Consider the following 16,175-nt stretch of genomic DNA (forward strand, 5'->3'; position numbering starts at 1 on the left):
AACATGTGGTCCGATGGATGATGCCAAGTCGAAGTTGTACATTATTTAAGTAAAATATAGAATCTTGTCAAACTTTAGGAATTATATAATTTATCTTAAGAAAAAGGAATAAATATAGTGTTCTTCGGTTCCTCGGTAAATAGGAGAGAAATTTGAATTTTTTATTTGTCTTCATAAAAACAAAAGAAAAATAATAATAAGTAATTCAAAAGAAAAAGCTATGATAAAGAACACCATTTTTAATGAATTGTTTGATATGCTGGGGACTATCCCTTTCAAAATTTCTCTAGGAGAAGATGATAGAGAAAAATCTAAATAGAAAATATTTTGATCGGAGAATTATCAATTAGGGATATTGAGTGTTGGATCGGTGTCGGCACCAATGGGACTAATAATTATCAAATAATTGATGGAATTGATAAGAAAGGTTTTTTTTATTATCAAAATTCAACCCAACTAGTCCAAAAAGGTTACAATAATAAAATAAAAATGGCTGTGTGAGAAGGTAAATTATGAGGATTGAAAGAAAGAGTAATGCTAAGTAGTGTGGGGTTGGGGATGAAAAAGTGGAGGCTCAAGCAATTTCTTTTGCTTTGACATATTTTTAATCTTTCTAGATTCACTAATAATGTTTCTAATTGGTCACTATACATCTTTTATATATTGTTCTTACTCTTTTATTTATGTTCTTTTAATGAACCATTTCATTTAGAAATACAATAATGATTTTAACTACGTTCCGTTGAGACACTTATTTAACACTTCTAATAATCGTACTCTAATGACCATCAATATATAAAGGTTAAAGTTGATTTTTTTTTTTCACACTTTCCAGATTTCCTTGTGTAAATTTTTATTTTATTTAATCTGTTACTATTTTTTATTACTGCATGGATATGCTTTAGTCTCCATTTATTTGAAAAAACTTCTTAATTTTGTATAACTAATTAAAACTAATTTATTATAATTAATTTGTTCATACAATAAATATAACTTAATGCATTAAACTGTAAGCCTGTTGTAAAACTCAGGTATAGGACACACGACCAGTGGAAGATCTTACAACAAGTGAACCACCAATTCTCAAATAACACCAATTTATGAATGAACAACAACAATAAGTAACACAAGAATGAAAATAAATGGCATTCAATATTCATCACAATGTGAAACACTACAATACACAAGTTTTTACAATGATCTCTCTAAGCAAATACACTCAAAAATACAATATATGAAAGTTACTCGGAGGTTTCCCTTCAAATGCCCAACTACCATAATGTCCAAATTCAAATTTCAAAAAATCTACTCGCAGCCCAGAATTGCTCATTGACGAGATCAAGAAGACCATTCATCAACGAGAATAGACTTTTGTCGACGAGTCCAAATCTCTGAACTTTTTCTGCTCAGTATTTTCTCGTCGACGAGGATAAGGCACTTGTCAACAAGTCCTTACTGTGCAGCCCTTCTTATACTTTTTTTCCTTTCCTTGTTTATGAAACTTCAAAGAGTCACCATAAACAACAATCTTCACCTTGGCGATTATACGCCCCTTAGGAGAATCCTGAAAAACATATGAACTGCCCCACCTTGAACTTGAAAATGCTAGGTTGGGTTTGTCTCTCTTCTATCACTTGGAGATATAAAGTAAGTCCAAGCAATGCTTGAATTTTTTAGAAGTAATTAATTTAGTTAGAATATCTGCTGCATTTTTAGAAGTGTGAACCTTCTCCAACATAAGTTCACCCGAAGCAATCAATTCCCAAACCCTGTGAAACCTCACATCATTGCGCTTGGTTCTAGCATGATAAATCCGATTCTTTGCCAAGTAAATGGTACTTTGACTATCACAACGCAACATCACTCCATCTTGCTGTAACTCCAGCTTTCTAACTAAACCGGTAAGGCATAATCCTTTGCAGCTTCAACAATTGTCATATATTTTGCCTCAGTCATGGACAATGCTACCAGAGACTATACCATAGATCTCCAACATATCGGTCCTCCTACAAAGGTAAAGACATAACCCGTTGTAGATCTTATGTCATCCATATCTGCAACATAATCTGCATCTACAAATCCCATAACTGAAGGACAATTCTGTTACTTGCCGAACATGATATCATAATCTGATATACCCTGCAAGTATTTAAGTATTCATTTTACAGCTTCCCAATGTTGTTTCTGGATTAGAAAGAAACTAACTTACCACGCTTACCACATGAGCCAAATCTGGCCTCGTACACGTCATGACATACGTTAAACTCCCTACAGCACTAGCATAGGGGACCTTTGACATGTCCCAGATTTCTTCATCCGTACTTGGACAATTTGTAGTAGACAACTTGAAATGCTTCACTCGAGGTTACATATCGGTCTTGCATCAGTCATGCTAAACCTCTCCAACACCTTCTATACATAACCGCCCTGAGATAACCATAACCTCCCTGCAGTTCTGTCACGATGAATATTCATTTCAAGTATTTTCTTAGCTGAATCAAGATCCTTCATGTCAAATTCCTTATTCAACAAGTCCTTTTACTGATTCACCTCAATTAAATTTCTTGTAGCTATCAACATATCATCGACATACAATAACAAGAAAATAAGTGAGTCATCATCAAGTTTGTTTACATATGCGCAGCAGTCATACTCACATCGTTTGTAACTAATCTTGATCATGTGAGAATCAAAACATTGATATCATTGTCTTACAGACTGTTTCAGCCCATAAAGAGATTTCTTCAACCTGCAAACAAAATTTTTCTTTTTCCGATACAATGAATCCCTCAGACTATACCATGTAAATTTGTTCCTCCAAGTCACCGTGAAGAAATGTTGTTTTCACATCCATTTGTTCCAAATGAATATCATAATAGGTTACTAATCCCAACACAACTCTAATAGAAGTATGTCGGACCAATGGAGAAAAGATCTTATCATAGTTTATCCCCTTCTTTTGTGAGTACCTTTTTGCCACCAACCGTGTCTTGAATTTCTCACCTTCCTTTTCTGATATTGTCTCATTCTTCCTATAAACCCATTTGCAGCCTATCGGTCTTTTCCCATCTGGAAGCTCCACCAACTCACAAGTTTGATTTTTACGTAGTGACTTCATATCCTCAATTATTGCTCCCATCTATCTATCTTTCTCATGGTTGTGCACTGCCTTTTGAAATGTAGTTGGATCATTGCAACTAGTAAGAAAAACATAAGACACTAACTCTTCAAACCCATACCTTGACGGAGGCCGAATAGTGCATCTGGATCTTCTTAACGAAATATTGTCAACTTTCTGGATTTCCAAGTTAGAGCTCCCTGCAACCATAGGACCATGATCATTTCCATTGCCTTGAGCTTCCAACTCCACCTGCACGATATATTCATCACTACCCCAGCTTTTTGGCTCCTATTTCTGTTCATCACATTCTTGAGTACGCTTCACCATAGCCTTCTCATCAAAGACTACATCCCTACTGATCACCACCTTGTTTGCCACTGGGTTACATAACTTGTACCCCTTTACACCCATTGGATACCCCAAAAAGATGCAACAACGAGACTTCGGGTCAAGCTTAGACCTCTCCTCACTAGACACGTGGACATAGGTTAGACACCCAAATACTTTCAATTCGGAATAGTCTACTGCATTTCCCGTCTATACCTCTTCCGCCACTTTACCCTTTGGTGACGCTCTTGGTGATCTATTTAGCAAAAAACAAGTCATACTATCTGTCTTGGCCCATAAATTCTTCGTAACCCTGCATTCAATCTAAGACATCAAGTCCTATCAACAATAGTCCGGTTCATCCGTTCTACCACACCATTTTGTTGAGGTGTCCGAAAAAATGTAAAATATCTCTTGATGCCTTGCTCCGCATAAAACTCTATAAACCGAGAATCAGCGTACTTGGTCCCATTATCTGACCTCAAACATTTGATTCTCCTCTCCATTTAGTTCTCCACTTCAGCCTTCCAAATCTTAAACCTGGCAAACGTATCTGATTTGTGACGCATGAAGTAAACCCAGACTTTCCGTGAGTAATCATCAATGAAACTCACATACTACACATGTCCACCCTTTGATGCAACTCTAATTGGACCTCAAACATTTAAATGTACATAGTCAAGAATACCCTTTATCTTGTGAATAGCTGGTTTAAACTTTGCCTTATTCTGTTTTCCAAGAACACATATCTTTCAAAATTCCAGCTGACATGATTTCAAACCCTTCAAGAATTTCCTCTTGTGTAGTTCCTTTATGTCGTGTTCCCCCATATGCCCAAGACGCATATGCCACAAGATGGTCTCATCTAATTCAGCATCCACAGCTGCAATTCCACCTATAACGGTAGTTCCCTGCAACGTGTAAATATTCTCATCCAGTTTCTGCCCTTTCATTACAGTCAGATTACCTTTCCATACCTTCAAGACTCCACCTTTAGACTTGTAATTGAAGTCATTACAATCTAAAGTGCCAAAAGATATCAAACTATTTCTCAACTCAGGTATATGTCTTACATTACACAATGTTCCTACAGCACCATCAAACATCTTGATCTTTACACTTCCTATGCTAACGATCTTGCAAGACGCATCATTACCCATAAGAACTGATCCAGAATTCATTAACCTGTAAGTGCTGAACCACCCCTTGTTCGGAGTCATGTGATAAGAATATGTCGAGTCAAGTATCCAAAAGTCCGTTAGATTATCCGACTCCGCTGAAACTGATAGAACATTATCATCCGCTGAATCTTCTTCTTGAACGACATTCACAGATTTTGAAATCCCCTCATGCTTTTCAGCATTTCCCTTCTTTCAATCTGGATACTCCGGTTTCACATACCCCTTTTTATGACATTTATAATACCGAATTTTCTTCTTCTTCTTGGATTGATGTCAAGATTTCTGACTAGACCTATTCTTAAACTTTCCTTTGTCTTACTCATTACTACCCTTTACCACAAGTCCTTCTTCATCACATATCTTCAACCTTCGATGAAAATTTAACAAGACACTTGTTACTTATTCTAGATAAGAGTCTTTTTTCCCCACGTAAGAGTGGTCATAAGATTTTCGTAGGTATGAGTCGAGAGCAGAAAATTTAACAGCATCAAAGCCTTATCATCCTCATCAAACTTAACATTAACTCTCATCAAATCACTTATGATTTGATTAAAGACATTGATGTATTGATTCAAACTTGATCCTTCAACTATCTTAAGTCAATATAAACGTTGTTTGAGAAAAAGTTTGTTATTAAGGGATTTAGATATGTACTGGCTTTCTAACTTTTGCCAGATAGCTGCTGGAGAATCCTCCTCCATCACCCGATAAAGAACTTAGTCGACCAAATACAAGCGTATTGTTGACGCAGCTTTTGCTTTCAAATCTCCCCATGTTGCCTCATTCATTCCTTCTGGTTGATTATCAAGTAGAGTCTTAACCATTCATTGTTGCACAAGAATGTCCTTCACTCTTCTCTACCATAAACCAAAGTTTCTGGTTCCATCGAATTTGACAATGTCAAATCTTGCTAAACACAACCCCGATGCCATGACAACAATCGCTCTAATACTAATTTGTTGTAAAATTCGGTTATAGGACACACAAACAACGGAAGATCTTACAACAAGTGAACCACCAATTCTCAAATAACACCAATTTATGAATGAACAACGACAATTAATAACACAATAATGAAAGCAAATGGCATTCAATATTCATTACAATGTGAAACACTACAATACACAAGTTTTTACAATGATCTCTCTAAGAAAATACACTCAGAAATACAATATATGAAAGTTACTCGGAGGTTTCCCTCCAAATGACCAACTATCATAACGTCCAAATTTAAATTTCAAAAAATCTGCTCGTAGCGCCAAACTGCTCATCGACAAGACCAAGAAGACCACTCGTCGATGAGAATAGACTTTCATCGACGAGTCTAAATCTTTGAACTTTTCCTGCTTTTGGTATTTTCTCGTCGGGGCACTCGTTGACGAGTCCTTGCTGTGTAGCCGTTCTTATATTTTTCTTTCTTTCCTTGTTTATAAAACTTCAAAGTATAAGAGCTACCATAAACAACATGACCAAACTTGTCCAAAATCGTGTAATTTGATAAAACTGAATTCATATAATCGATTCCATTTAATGGAACTTGAGGTTTAATTTATTTTGGTTATTGTTGTATCTTATCAAAATTATGAAAATTATTCATAATTTCCATTATGATTGTTCACAAGAAGTCTAGAATTGGATTATAGGCTTATATATTTGAGTGATAATTAAATAATCTTCATAGTTTATTGTCATATTTTTTTATTTTTTTTCTTTATTTGCTTTAATTAAGTAGGCACTGATCTTCTTTAAAGTTTAGTAAATAAAAACAGACAACTTCTGAAGTTTTTTAGGACTTAGTCATGGAAAATATTTTTTATTTTTTATTTTATTTATTCAAAAAATTATTAAAAAATCTATTTTTTCAAGTTTACAACACTTTATAGAATAAATAATAATAATACTATTTGGCTGTAAAAATAATTGTATTTTTATTTTTTTTTTATATTACAAAAATATCACCTTTTCTTCAAATTTATTAAATTTGCAAAATATAGTTGAAAATTTTATTTATTTATTTATTGAGATTTCTGATTTTTAACTTTAAATAGGGACCATGAAATGTAAATCTTCAACTTTAATTTGAGTTATGCATTAAGTTTCTTCAAAATCAACATAGATCCAAATCCAAGTCTAAATCTTGAATATGAAATATTCCCTAATATATATATATTAGAAAATTGAAAAACAAATTGTCCTTTCTTGTACTTATTTCAAAATGGAGAAATAAAATATTTAAAACTATTTACAAGGCTAATACTATTTATTCCACTTTCTTATTGCAAATCTTGAAAAATTAAAAATGAGCTAAATTTTTTTATAATTTTGTTGAAACACTAAAAAAGTGAAAAATAAAAAAATATTTCAACAGCTAAACAAGCTCCTAAAATTTTTAAATTTCTCTATATTTTTATAGTGCAAGGTGTTAACACTGTTTCCATCAATCTACTGTCAAGTAATCAATTATTTTTCTAAAATATCATTTAGTTTTATTTTCTCTAAAACACTTAATAATGAGTAGATATTCATCCCAACGATATGATAGCTTATACCTTGGAATAATTTTCCCATGTGTTTCAAGGACAAATAGTCCATTTATGAAAATCGTACTTCACTACTTGGACAACCAATTGGTGAAAGGGGTATGGTGCCTCAAAAATAAATGTGAAGACATGTGTGTAGTATTAGAATCCTCACCCAAACATAAAAAAGGGCTTTTTGCTGAGAAGTCGATGTCTCCCACTCTTAAGTGAGAAATAGGGTTTGGTGGTAGAGGGGGTTAGGAGGGGCAGGGGGGCCGGGTTACATAGCTAAAGGGGAGTAAAGGGATGGTGGCGGTGGAAGCAGTGGTGGACCAAAGGTGATGGCTGATGGGGGAAACCACTGGGAGTTGATGACAAATGACAGTGATACAACTCTACTTCCCACCAGAAAAAAAACACAAGGGCTTTTCCTCACCACCTGCGCACAAAAAGCCATTTGTCTCACTTTATTCTTTTAAAAAAAATGTTGGAAGAAAAAATAGTGAGAAAGTAGAATGAAGTGGGGGAAAAAATAAAGCAAAGTTCTTCCATCTTTCCATTATGATTATGCAAGGGTAACTTACAAGTACAATAGGGGTGGGGGTGTGGCGGGGGAGGAATCCCATAAAGACAACACTCTGGGCCTAGCCGCTGCTATCTGCTATCTATTTCCCTCCCTCCCACTGTAACATTCAACAGCTACACAATTTTTCCTCCTCTCTTTTGAACTTCTCTCTCCATCACTGCTACAAATACATACATTATATATAGGGTAAAATCCTCCCTCACATGGTCAAACTTCTCTCATCTCTCAATTCCTGCTTCATAATCCATCATCAAGAATGGTCGACAGCATCAGCCCTCCCACAAACTCGCACCTCCGCGCCTTCTCTTCCTGCTCCTTGTCTGTCACCACTCCCTGCTGCCCTTTTCTGTTCACAAGAAGCCAAAAAAAAAAGGTTAAAATCAAAATAAGGCTGATTAGCAAATAAGATCACCATTCCTAATTTTGACAAATAGGGAGACGGCCAGGACAGAATAGTCCAGGCACATTAAGGCGACGATGGCTCAAGTCACCGCCGGGTAGTATACACAACTTTCAGGGATACAGAAATGCTGCCTTGTGATTCTGTGAACTTAAGGCACGCACACTCACATACACATACACCTACACCTGCTTCCAACTTCGTAGATATTGGACCATTCAAAGGTTTTAAATTATAGAATATATAACTTCTAATCTGTGAAGTTCACTTCATTCTTATTCTTTGAAACATACAACTTGTTGATAGCTAAAAAACAGAACAGCATAAAACACAACACACACACGCACGCACGCAGGCAGAGAAGTAGAGGAACAAGCTTCTAACGTTCAGTCACTAATCCTGATAATAGGACTGAATGTAGCTTCTGATATTGTAAAAATCACACCAGTACCCACCCACGTGTTTTAAAGAAGAACAATATTGCCTAATAAAGTCATGGCAAAGATCTGGCCCCATGAATTGTTTATTTTAATTTTGAATGCACTCTGTTGCTCCAAGTAATACTCATAATTTCACAGATACCATATAGAGAAACAAGCATAGAAAAAATAAAGAAGAATGCTAGACTTTTATGTCCTCCAAGAATATCTGACTTCATACCTTTCTAAGAATTCATCCTCTGAGCTTTCCTTTACCAATGTGGGCTCAACTGTAGAATGAGGTTGTGAACTTACAGGTTCACCAACCATGCGGGGGTTGAATATAAATGATGACAACAATGGATCAGGTTCTGTATTGGAGGATGAGACCATTCGAGATGGCCCTCCAAGAAAGGATGGTAGATTTCCTTCACGCAGCTCTTTTCTCAATATTGAAAATGTCGAATTAGATCCAACCTTACGGAACCTTCTCTTGCGCTGTACGTAACCCTCAGTTAAGGAAAATTTTTCAGCTCATCAACACACCCACACAATCAACATTCATTAAACAGCGGCAAATGGAGCCAGAAGCTTGACAGCATTTGAAAAAATAAAACTCCTCACCAAACTTTTAAGAAAAGGGATTTAAAGAAAGCAAATATGCAGGACACACTCACCTGTATACTGTCTTTCAAGTTGGCAGATTATTAGATTGTCATGGATATTGAACACAAAATACGAGTTGCAGTAACAAGCAAATATGACAAAACTTTATATGTACTCTATTCCTGGGATTCACAAACACTAGAAATGCCTAAGAACCTAAAGCAATCCTAATGGAACAAACCTGGCCACAATACATCATTCAGCCCCCAGAGATGCACAATGATTAACTCTTCAAAGAAATCAGAACAAGCCTCATAGATGCACGGCGCAAATCCACTCGGCATTTGCCAACCATTTCCTTTAGATCTAGGGCACATTTTGACTATCTAGCACCTAAGAATTATATTCACCTAACCTCAGGATTTTGGTAGTCAGTCAGAAAGCAAAATATCTCATCCAGAAAAGCAACGGTCAATGCACACACAAAATAGATGTGAAATTATATCATGTGTCCATGCATGCATAACAAGCAACCTACAAATCAAACTAGATCCTAATGAAACCAAAACACTCCAAAGGCTAAACACAATCACAGCCAGCTTGATTCTGAAAGGATATTTTAAAAAAGTTTCCATGTTGCGTGGTAATATGCCCAACCATATCCATCCCCACTCTTCTTGCACAGACAGGGCATACCTGAAAAGACAAACAAAATAAGCAATATTAGTGCTGAGAGCAAACAGATTACTCAAGTAACTTTAAAAAAGGCAAGCACCCAAATAAACAAACCCTTCAGCAATGGTGGTTATACTACTAGATATTGATTTGGAAAGGCCAATTATGTTATTGGTGCAATGTTATTCTTGTTTTCAATTTAAAATTTCTAAATGCAAATGATTTGTTGAATGGTTTGTCGCTGTGTGGATGACCAAGGTAATTCATTTAGTCAGAGTTCATAGAGTACTACAGAATTATTTATTGTATGCAAAGATTTTATTTTTTCAAGCCAGCAAGCAATAAGCCAACCGAAGCACCTATGAGCAATGCAGGTCATTAAAACAGCTACGAGGTATTCTATGCAACCCGACCACAAAAGAGCAAATAATCCTACACAGCACTCAATACATGTAAACTAATAGAGACACATTCATGCAACCTCTCTATGTAGATGCGCAGCAAATTAAAAACATCCCCTTTTACACGCTTCACCAAAATGAAAAACCCAATAAGCACACAATAAAACGCAAAAATAATGGAATTAAACATAAGAAAATGGACTGAATTTGATAAAAGAGAACTGCTCCAAAACATCCTAGATTCCCGCAAGGACATAAAAAACAATAAGCAAATCAAAACATCTAAAAGTGCTGAGAAGTGAAAATAGCAGTAAATTTGCAGTACGATGTTCTCAGCTTCAACTACATTCCCACTCAGGATTACCATATAACAAGAAAAATACAACAGCTCAAGGTGATGACAAATAAAAGAACAATAATAAAATCATGAAGTACCCCATTCCTGGCTTCAACCGGATGCTCTTCATCGATGTGGCAGCACAGGCCGACGATATCGAAGTCCTCGGCACAGAACGGGCAGAGATACTCCGGCCGCGACTCTTCGTCTCCATCGAAGAATTCTTCCACTCCCAGGAACGGATCTGCAAATCAAAGCTCAAACAAACACAACGATCAAAACCCAAATTACCGCAAATGAAGCACTAAGAAACAGAGACTCAAGAAATCGAAGCTCAAACTGACCGGATCGAGGCTGGTGGCGCCTTGTAGCGGTCGAGAGACGAGCACTCCACGAGTCACCGGCGGCAGCGTCCATGAATTAAATGATTAATTCTCTGTTTTGATTTGGAAACTCACGAATTGAGCTGCAGAATTGAACTTAGATACAGATACTGAGAATCTTACAACAACTTCATACAAAATTAGTAGGTACAAACAAAACCCTAGGAAAGATGGAAGAGGAAAGGTGCTGAAGAAGAAGAAGAAGAGAAAGAAAGAAGAGGAACTCTCCACCCACCTTCGCGGAAGAAGGCAGCAGCCCAGAATATTTATAGTCGGAGCTTTATGGAAATGGGCGCGAGACCGCGTTGAATAACGGAAATGCCACTAACAACCTGACTGCTAGTGACTTGTGACTAGTTTGGGCCCTGTAATTTATTTATTTTATTTATTGTGAGGGGAAATAAAGAGGAGCGATTGCATCACGGGACGGTGACCTAATTGACCCTCCCGCGTGGATTGGACGGTGATGGTGCAGACACGTGGCATCTCGCGTCACCTTGTCACTCTTCCAACAAGACGGGTCAAGTCGGCAATGACTCCGCTCGCAGCAAGATGGGTTCAAATATGCCTCTTGGTTTAGATTTTAAGTTATAAAGATATGAACGGTAAGTAAAATTTTATGAATTTTTTAAAAGAATTTACTGTTTAAAATTTTAATCGTAATAAAATTTTAGGTAAATATTTACATTTATTCGTCACCTTGTCTTTTTCTAATAAAACGAATTTCAAATAAATCTGGGCAGTGCAAATTTTAAAAATTAAAAATTAAATTAAATAGAATTTCATTTAATTTGAATTCAATATTTGAAATATATGCTTTCAAATACTACACAAATAAATATGTATATATGTTGAATTGAGTTAAAGAATTTAAATAAATATTATTTAAGAGCTAGGGTAAATTCATTATATTAATATATTCAAGATTTGAAATATATGCTTTCAAATACTATCCAAATAAATATGTATATATATGTTGAATTGAGTTAAAGAATTTAAATAAAGATTATTTAAGAACTAGGGTAAATTCATTATATTAATATATTTTAATAAATGTAATTGCAATCGATAAACAATTTATTATTTTTCTTTCAAAGTACTTTTAATTTTAAGTATTAAAGATTCTCAAGATTATAATATAATGACATTTGATTATTCAATTATGTTAATAAAATGAAATTTTTATTAATTCGTTTAATGAATATTTTAATTATGTTATAATTAACTATTTAATTGATATTTATGTTACTTGACATTTCATTTTTTTCTAATTAACATACTAGTGCACTTTAAAAATTGTATAATTAACACATTAATTAAAATTTTTAATGAAAATTTCAAATATTAATTTTTTGTAAAATTGACATTAATTATACATTGAAAAATTAATGCAATAACAATTCAATAATTAAAGTAATTAATAATACTGTTAATTGAGAATAACATAGTAATTAAACATAAAAGTTTAATATTCTCTCGTTAACTTTGTTGTGGCGATTAACAGTGTCATGTGTTTACATTTTGAATTAATAAGATGTAATTATTTGATAAGGAGGATGAGAGGCATTCGAGTCAATGGAGGAGGTGATGGACGCAAGAAGAATGGAGAAGGACAAAGAAGATTAAAACTTCTATACTGCGAAAAAGTTGTCTGTTGCCTAAAAACCTCTCAAGCCCATCCCTTACTTAGGCATTGGAGAGGTCCCCCGAGTACACCCTAGGTCCTCCAAACCACTTTTATTTGTCTCTTTTCAAGTGGTTGTGATCAAGGATCGATTTGTGAAAATTGTTCAATTTTCGGCTACAACAGTGTTAAACGTTACGAGTTTGTCATCCCTTCTTTACAATGATAAGTATTTATAAGGATCAAGAAATAGTTCCATATTATCTATCAAAAAAGTACTTAAATTTATTCGAAAAAAATAATGATTCTGAAATGGTAATCATGAAACAAATATTTATTTAGTTGCAAGCCAAATAATACTAATCAACATAAGTACTCGTTTTAAGTACTTTTTTACTTAAATCATTTTTTTAGAAAGACATTCCAAACAGAGGCTTAGACTTGGTCTTATCCATCTAGGTTTGGGCTGGTCTGAAAATATGTAAATTATAATTATTTAACTCATACTATACATGAATTAGTGTATCCTTTGGACATTGGTTGTTTTTTTTTTATCACACTCCAAACATGCCTTCAATTTTTATTAAATTATTTTATACAATGGTTGAGATGAGTAGGGTTAAGACTCTAATTTCTATCCATTTCAATTAAATTGATTTGAGAAAAGATCCAACTAGAAGTCTGGCTATATTAGATGTGAACAAACACAAAATTCCGCTTATATTTGGTAAAAAAAAAAAAATTGAGGGTATAAGTTTTTAAGAGTGAGCATAATTCGGTTAAAATCGAATTAACCGAGTAAATTCGGTTGGTTTGGTTTTTATTTTCGTTGAATTTTGATTTTTGATTTTCAATTCAATTTTTGGGTTCGGTTAATTTGGTTAACCAAATTAATCAAATATTATAAACTAATACTAAATAATTATATATATATTATAATATTTTATATATTATATACATATACTAAAATTTTATTTATTTTTTATATATTATATGTATTAAAATTTTATATATCTTATTTATATTTTATATATATTAAAACTCTATATATATATATATATATATATATATATATATATATATATAGTAAATCGATTAAAATTGGTTAACTGATTTAAGCAAAATTCGATTCAGTTAGTTTTGAGTTCAGTCAAATAGGGAATTTCAGTTAGTTTGGTTAATTAGATTTTTTAACCAAAATTTTTTGATTAATTCAGTTAATTAACCGAATTCGACGAACTGACCGAATGCTCACCCCTATCACTACTATATCTACATAAACTCATTCGACTTGAAAGTAAGTTTGGCAAACTCAATTGAAAGAACTATGTTATATTTGAAAGCATGGATTTTGAATAGATTTAGATAAATTTTAACAAAATTTTATATAATATTGCTCTAAACACAAAGAACAAGTCAAGTCTCTATTGACTCAAAATAAATAAATTAAAAATTTTTAAACAATTTCTTTAGATTACTGAGTCCTTAAGAAGTTAGGACGACAACAATAAAATGGAACATATAACCTTCTCTTCTTTCTATTTGTATTTTTGACTTTGTTGCTTTAAATTCAATTTAGTTGGAATCTATATTATGGAACAATATTTATTTCCATTCGTTCCACTTTTATAAAATTCTAATCTACCTCTCATTTCGAAGTTTTGAAACTTCGCCAGGCAATTCGAGTCGAGTTGGACGGGTGACACGTGTTGAGCAATTCCAGGAACACCCCTATTAATTAATTTAATTAAGTAGAAGAATGGGGACGCTTTTGTAAAGTTGTCTTGAAACATTATTTATGAATGGAACAAAGTGCAGGTATGGTGAAAATCAAAAGAGAGAGTGGACTCGTTGATGCTAGCTTTTTTTATTTTATTTAAACAAAATCATTTTTAGGGTACAAATGTGATGCTTAAGAAAAAAAAATTGAATCATTAATGCAAATAAAAAATACATTAAAAGGTTTTGAAGCCAAAGAGAGTTTAAATTTTTTATACCAAGAATTTTGAATTTAAATGTTGTTGAAAAATGAAAAAGAGTATTTGATGTAAGATTCAATATTTCCAGGACTAACAAAACAGGTCGCAACCCAACATGTGACCCATAACCAACCCGTTTAAATTGGGTTTGGATTTAACATAAAGTGACTTGTTTATAAATGGATCAACTCGAACTCAACCTGTTTAATAAAAAGGTTGGATGGGTTGGATCAAGTACCTAACTTGATATATATATAACTCATTAACCCAGAAACCCTGTTATGCTTACCCTGAGGCTAAAACTGTGAAAGTGTGAAACAATAAACGAAAGTTCGAAGTAGCAAGCGGCTGGGATTCTCCGTTCTGGCCTTCTAGGTTGCACACTTGCAGTGCGATTGGCTGACGACCGTCATCTATCTCTCTCCACTCACTTATGATCTATAGAGTCTCTGGAGCCTGCCGCAAAGGTTGTGGCTGAGTCACCGAAACGCCACTTCATTGATCCTTGTTGCCATCTTGATTTGCAAATTGATTGATCTGTAAATCGATCCTTGCTACCATCGATCTGTGAATTGATCGATCTGTGAATTGATCTTTGCTTGTTGCTTCTTTGATCCTTGCTGTCATCAATCCCGTGAATCGATCCTTGCTTATTCGATCCTTACTGCCATCAATCTATGAATCAATCCTTACTTGGTGAGCTCTCTCTCTCTCTGGGCATTGCTGAATTGTTTTTGGCACTTGTTGTACTGCCTTGATCACTTACCTGAAATGTTTAAAAAAATTTAAAAATAAACAAATTATATTTTTAAACGGATCACTTGTTTATGATCTGTTTATTAAACAAATAAATTTTAGTTTATATTAGTCATACATTAATAAACAGGTCAATCTAAATCCAAACCTGTTTAACCCCTACTCGTTTACAATATGTTCGAACCCGACCCATTAAACCATTTTGCTGCCCTAATTATGTCTCTATGTAACTTGCATCTTTAGATGAAAAAAATAAAATAAAATAGATAGTATACGTTAGGGGTCATGAACATCACAAATTCAGGTAACAAGAAGAAAATGGAAGGTAAAAGTAGGCCCCTGCTAGTCCTTCCAATCTCTCCTCTTGCCCACTTGCAATCTCATGAGCTGGTGAAATGAAGTTGTTTGCAAAAAAAAAAAAAAATCTTAATCATGCAATCCATTCATGTACTTTGTTAAGTTTGAGGCTGCTCAAAACATTCAAATAAAGATATTGGAATCTTTTCTTACCTTTTTAATAATAATTTTCTAGCTCGTGCACCAGCTTCATCCTTCACGTGTTTAACTTTTTGGAAGCCGCATTTCATTTCTTGTTTTGTGCCTGTTTTTTTTCTCTCTTTTTTTTTCACCCTTAGGATCGGTTTGGAATAAAAATTTTATTCCCCCGGTTAAATAATCAAGATTCAAGTCTTGGGATTATGACTTTTCATACGAACTCATTATCCTAATAAATTAGTCAAGTGTTCAAAGGGCGTCAGATACTATCAAAAAATAGTATTTTTATTGATTAAGCATTACCTTCTCTTACATGAATAGAACTAATATAAATATTCTTAAAAATCTATTATACTTATCATAGAT

General features: G+C 34.0%; 1 protein-coding gene across 1 annotated transcript; it reads right to left on the minus strand.

Moving 5' to 3' along the window:
* Window positions 1–7,681: 7,681 nt before the first annotated feature.
* LOC131150763 (protein DEHYDRATION-INDUCED 19 homolog 4-like) lies at window positions 7,682–11,198 on the minus strand. The gene is made up of 5 exons (XM_058101698.1): window positions 10,917–11,198; window positions 10,671–10,816; window positions 9,778–9,855; window positions 8,795–9,057; window positions 7,682–8,080 (listed from the first exon to the last, which is right to left on the minus strand). Exons 1-5 carry the CDS (start codon window positions 10,987–10,989, stop codon window positions 7,972–7,974), a joined length of 669 nt encoding a protein of 222 aa, XP_057957681.1. The 5' UTR covers window positions 10,990–11,198; the 3' UTR covers window positions 7,682–7,971.
* Between the last annotated feature and the right edge of the window lie 4,977 nt (window positions 11,199–16,175).

Source organism: Malania oleifera, chromosome 3 (assembly GCF_029873635.1).
Source record: "Malania oleifera isolate guangnan ecotype guangnan chromosome 3, ASM2987363v1, whole genome shotgun sequence".
NCBI classification, from domain to species: domain Eukaryota; kingdom Viridiplantae; phylum Streptophyta; class Magnoliopsida; order Santalales; family Ximeniaceae; genus Malania; species Malania oleifera.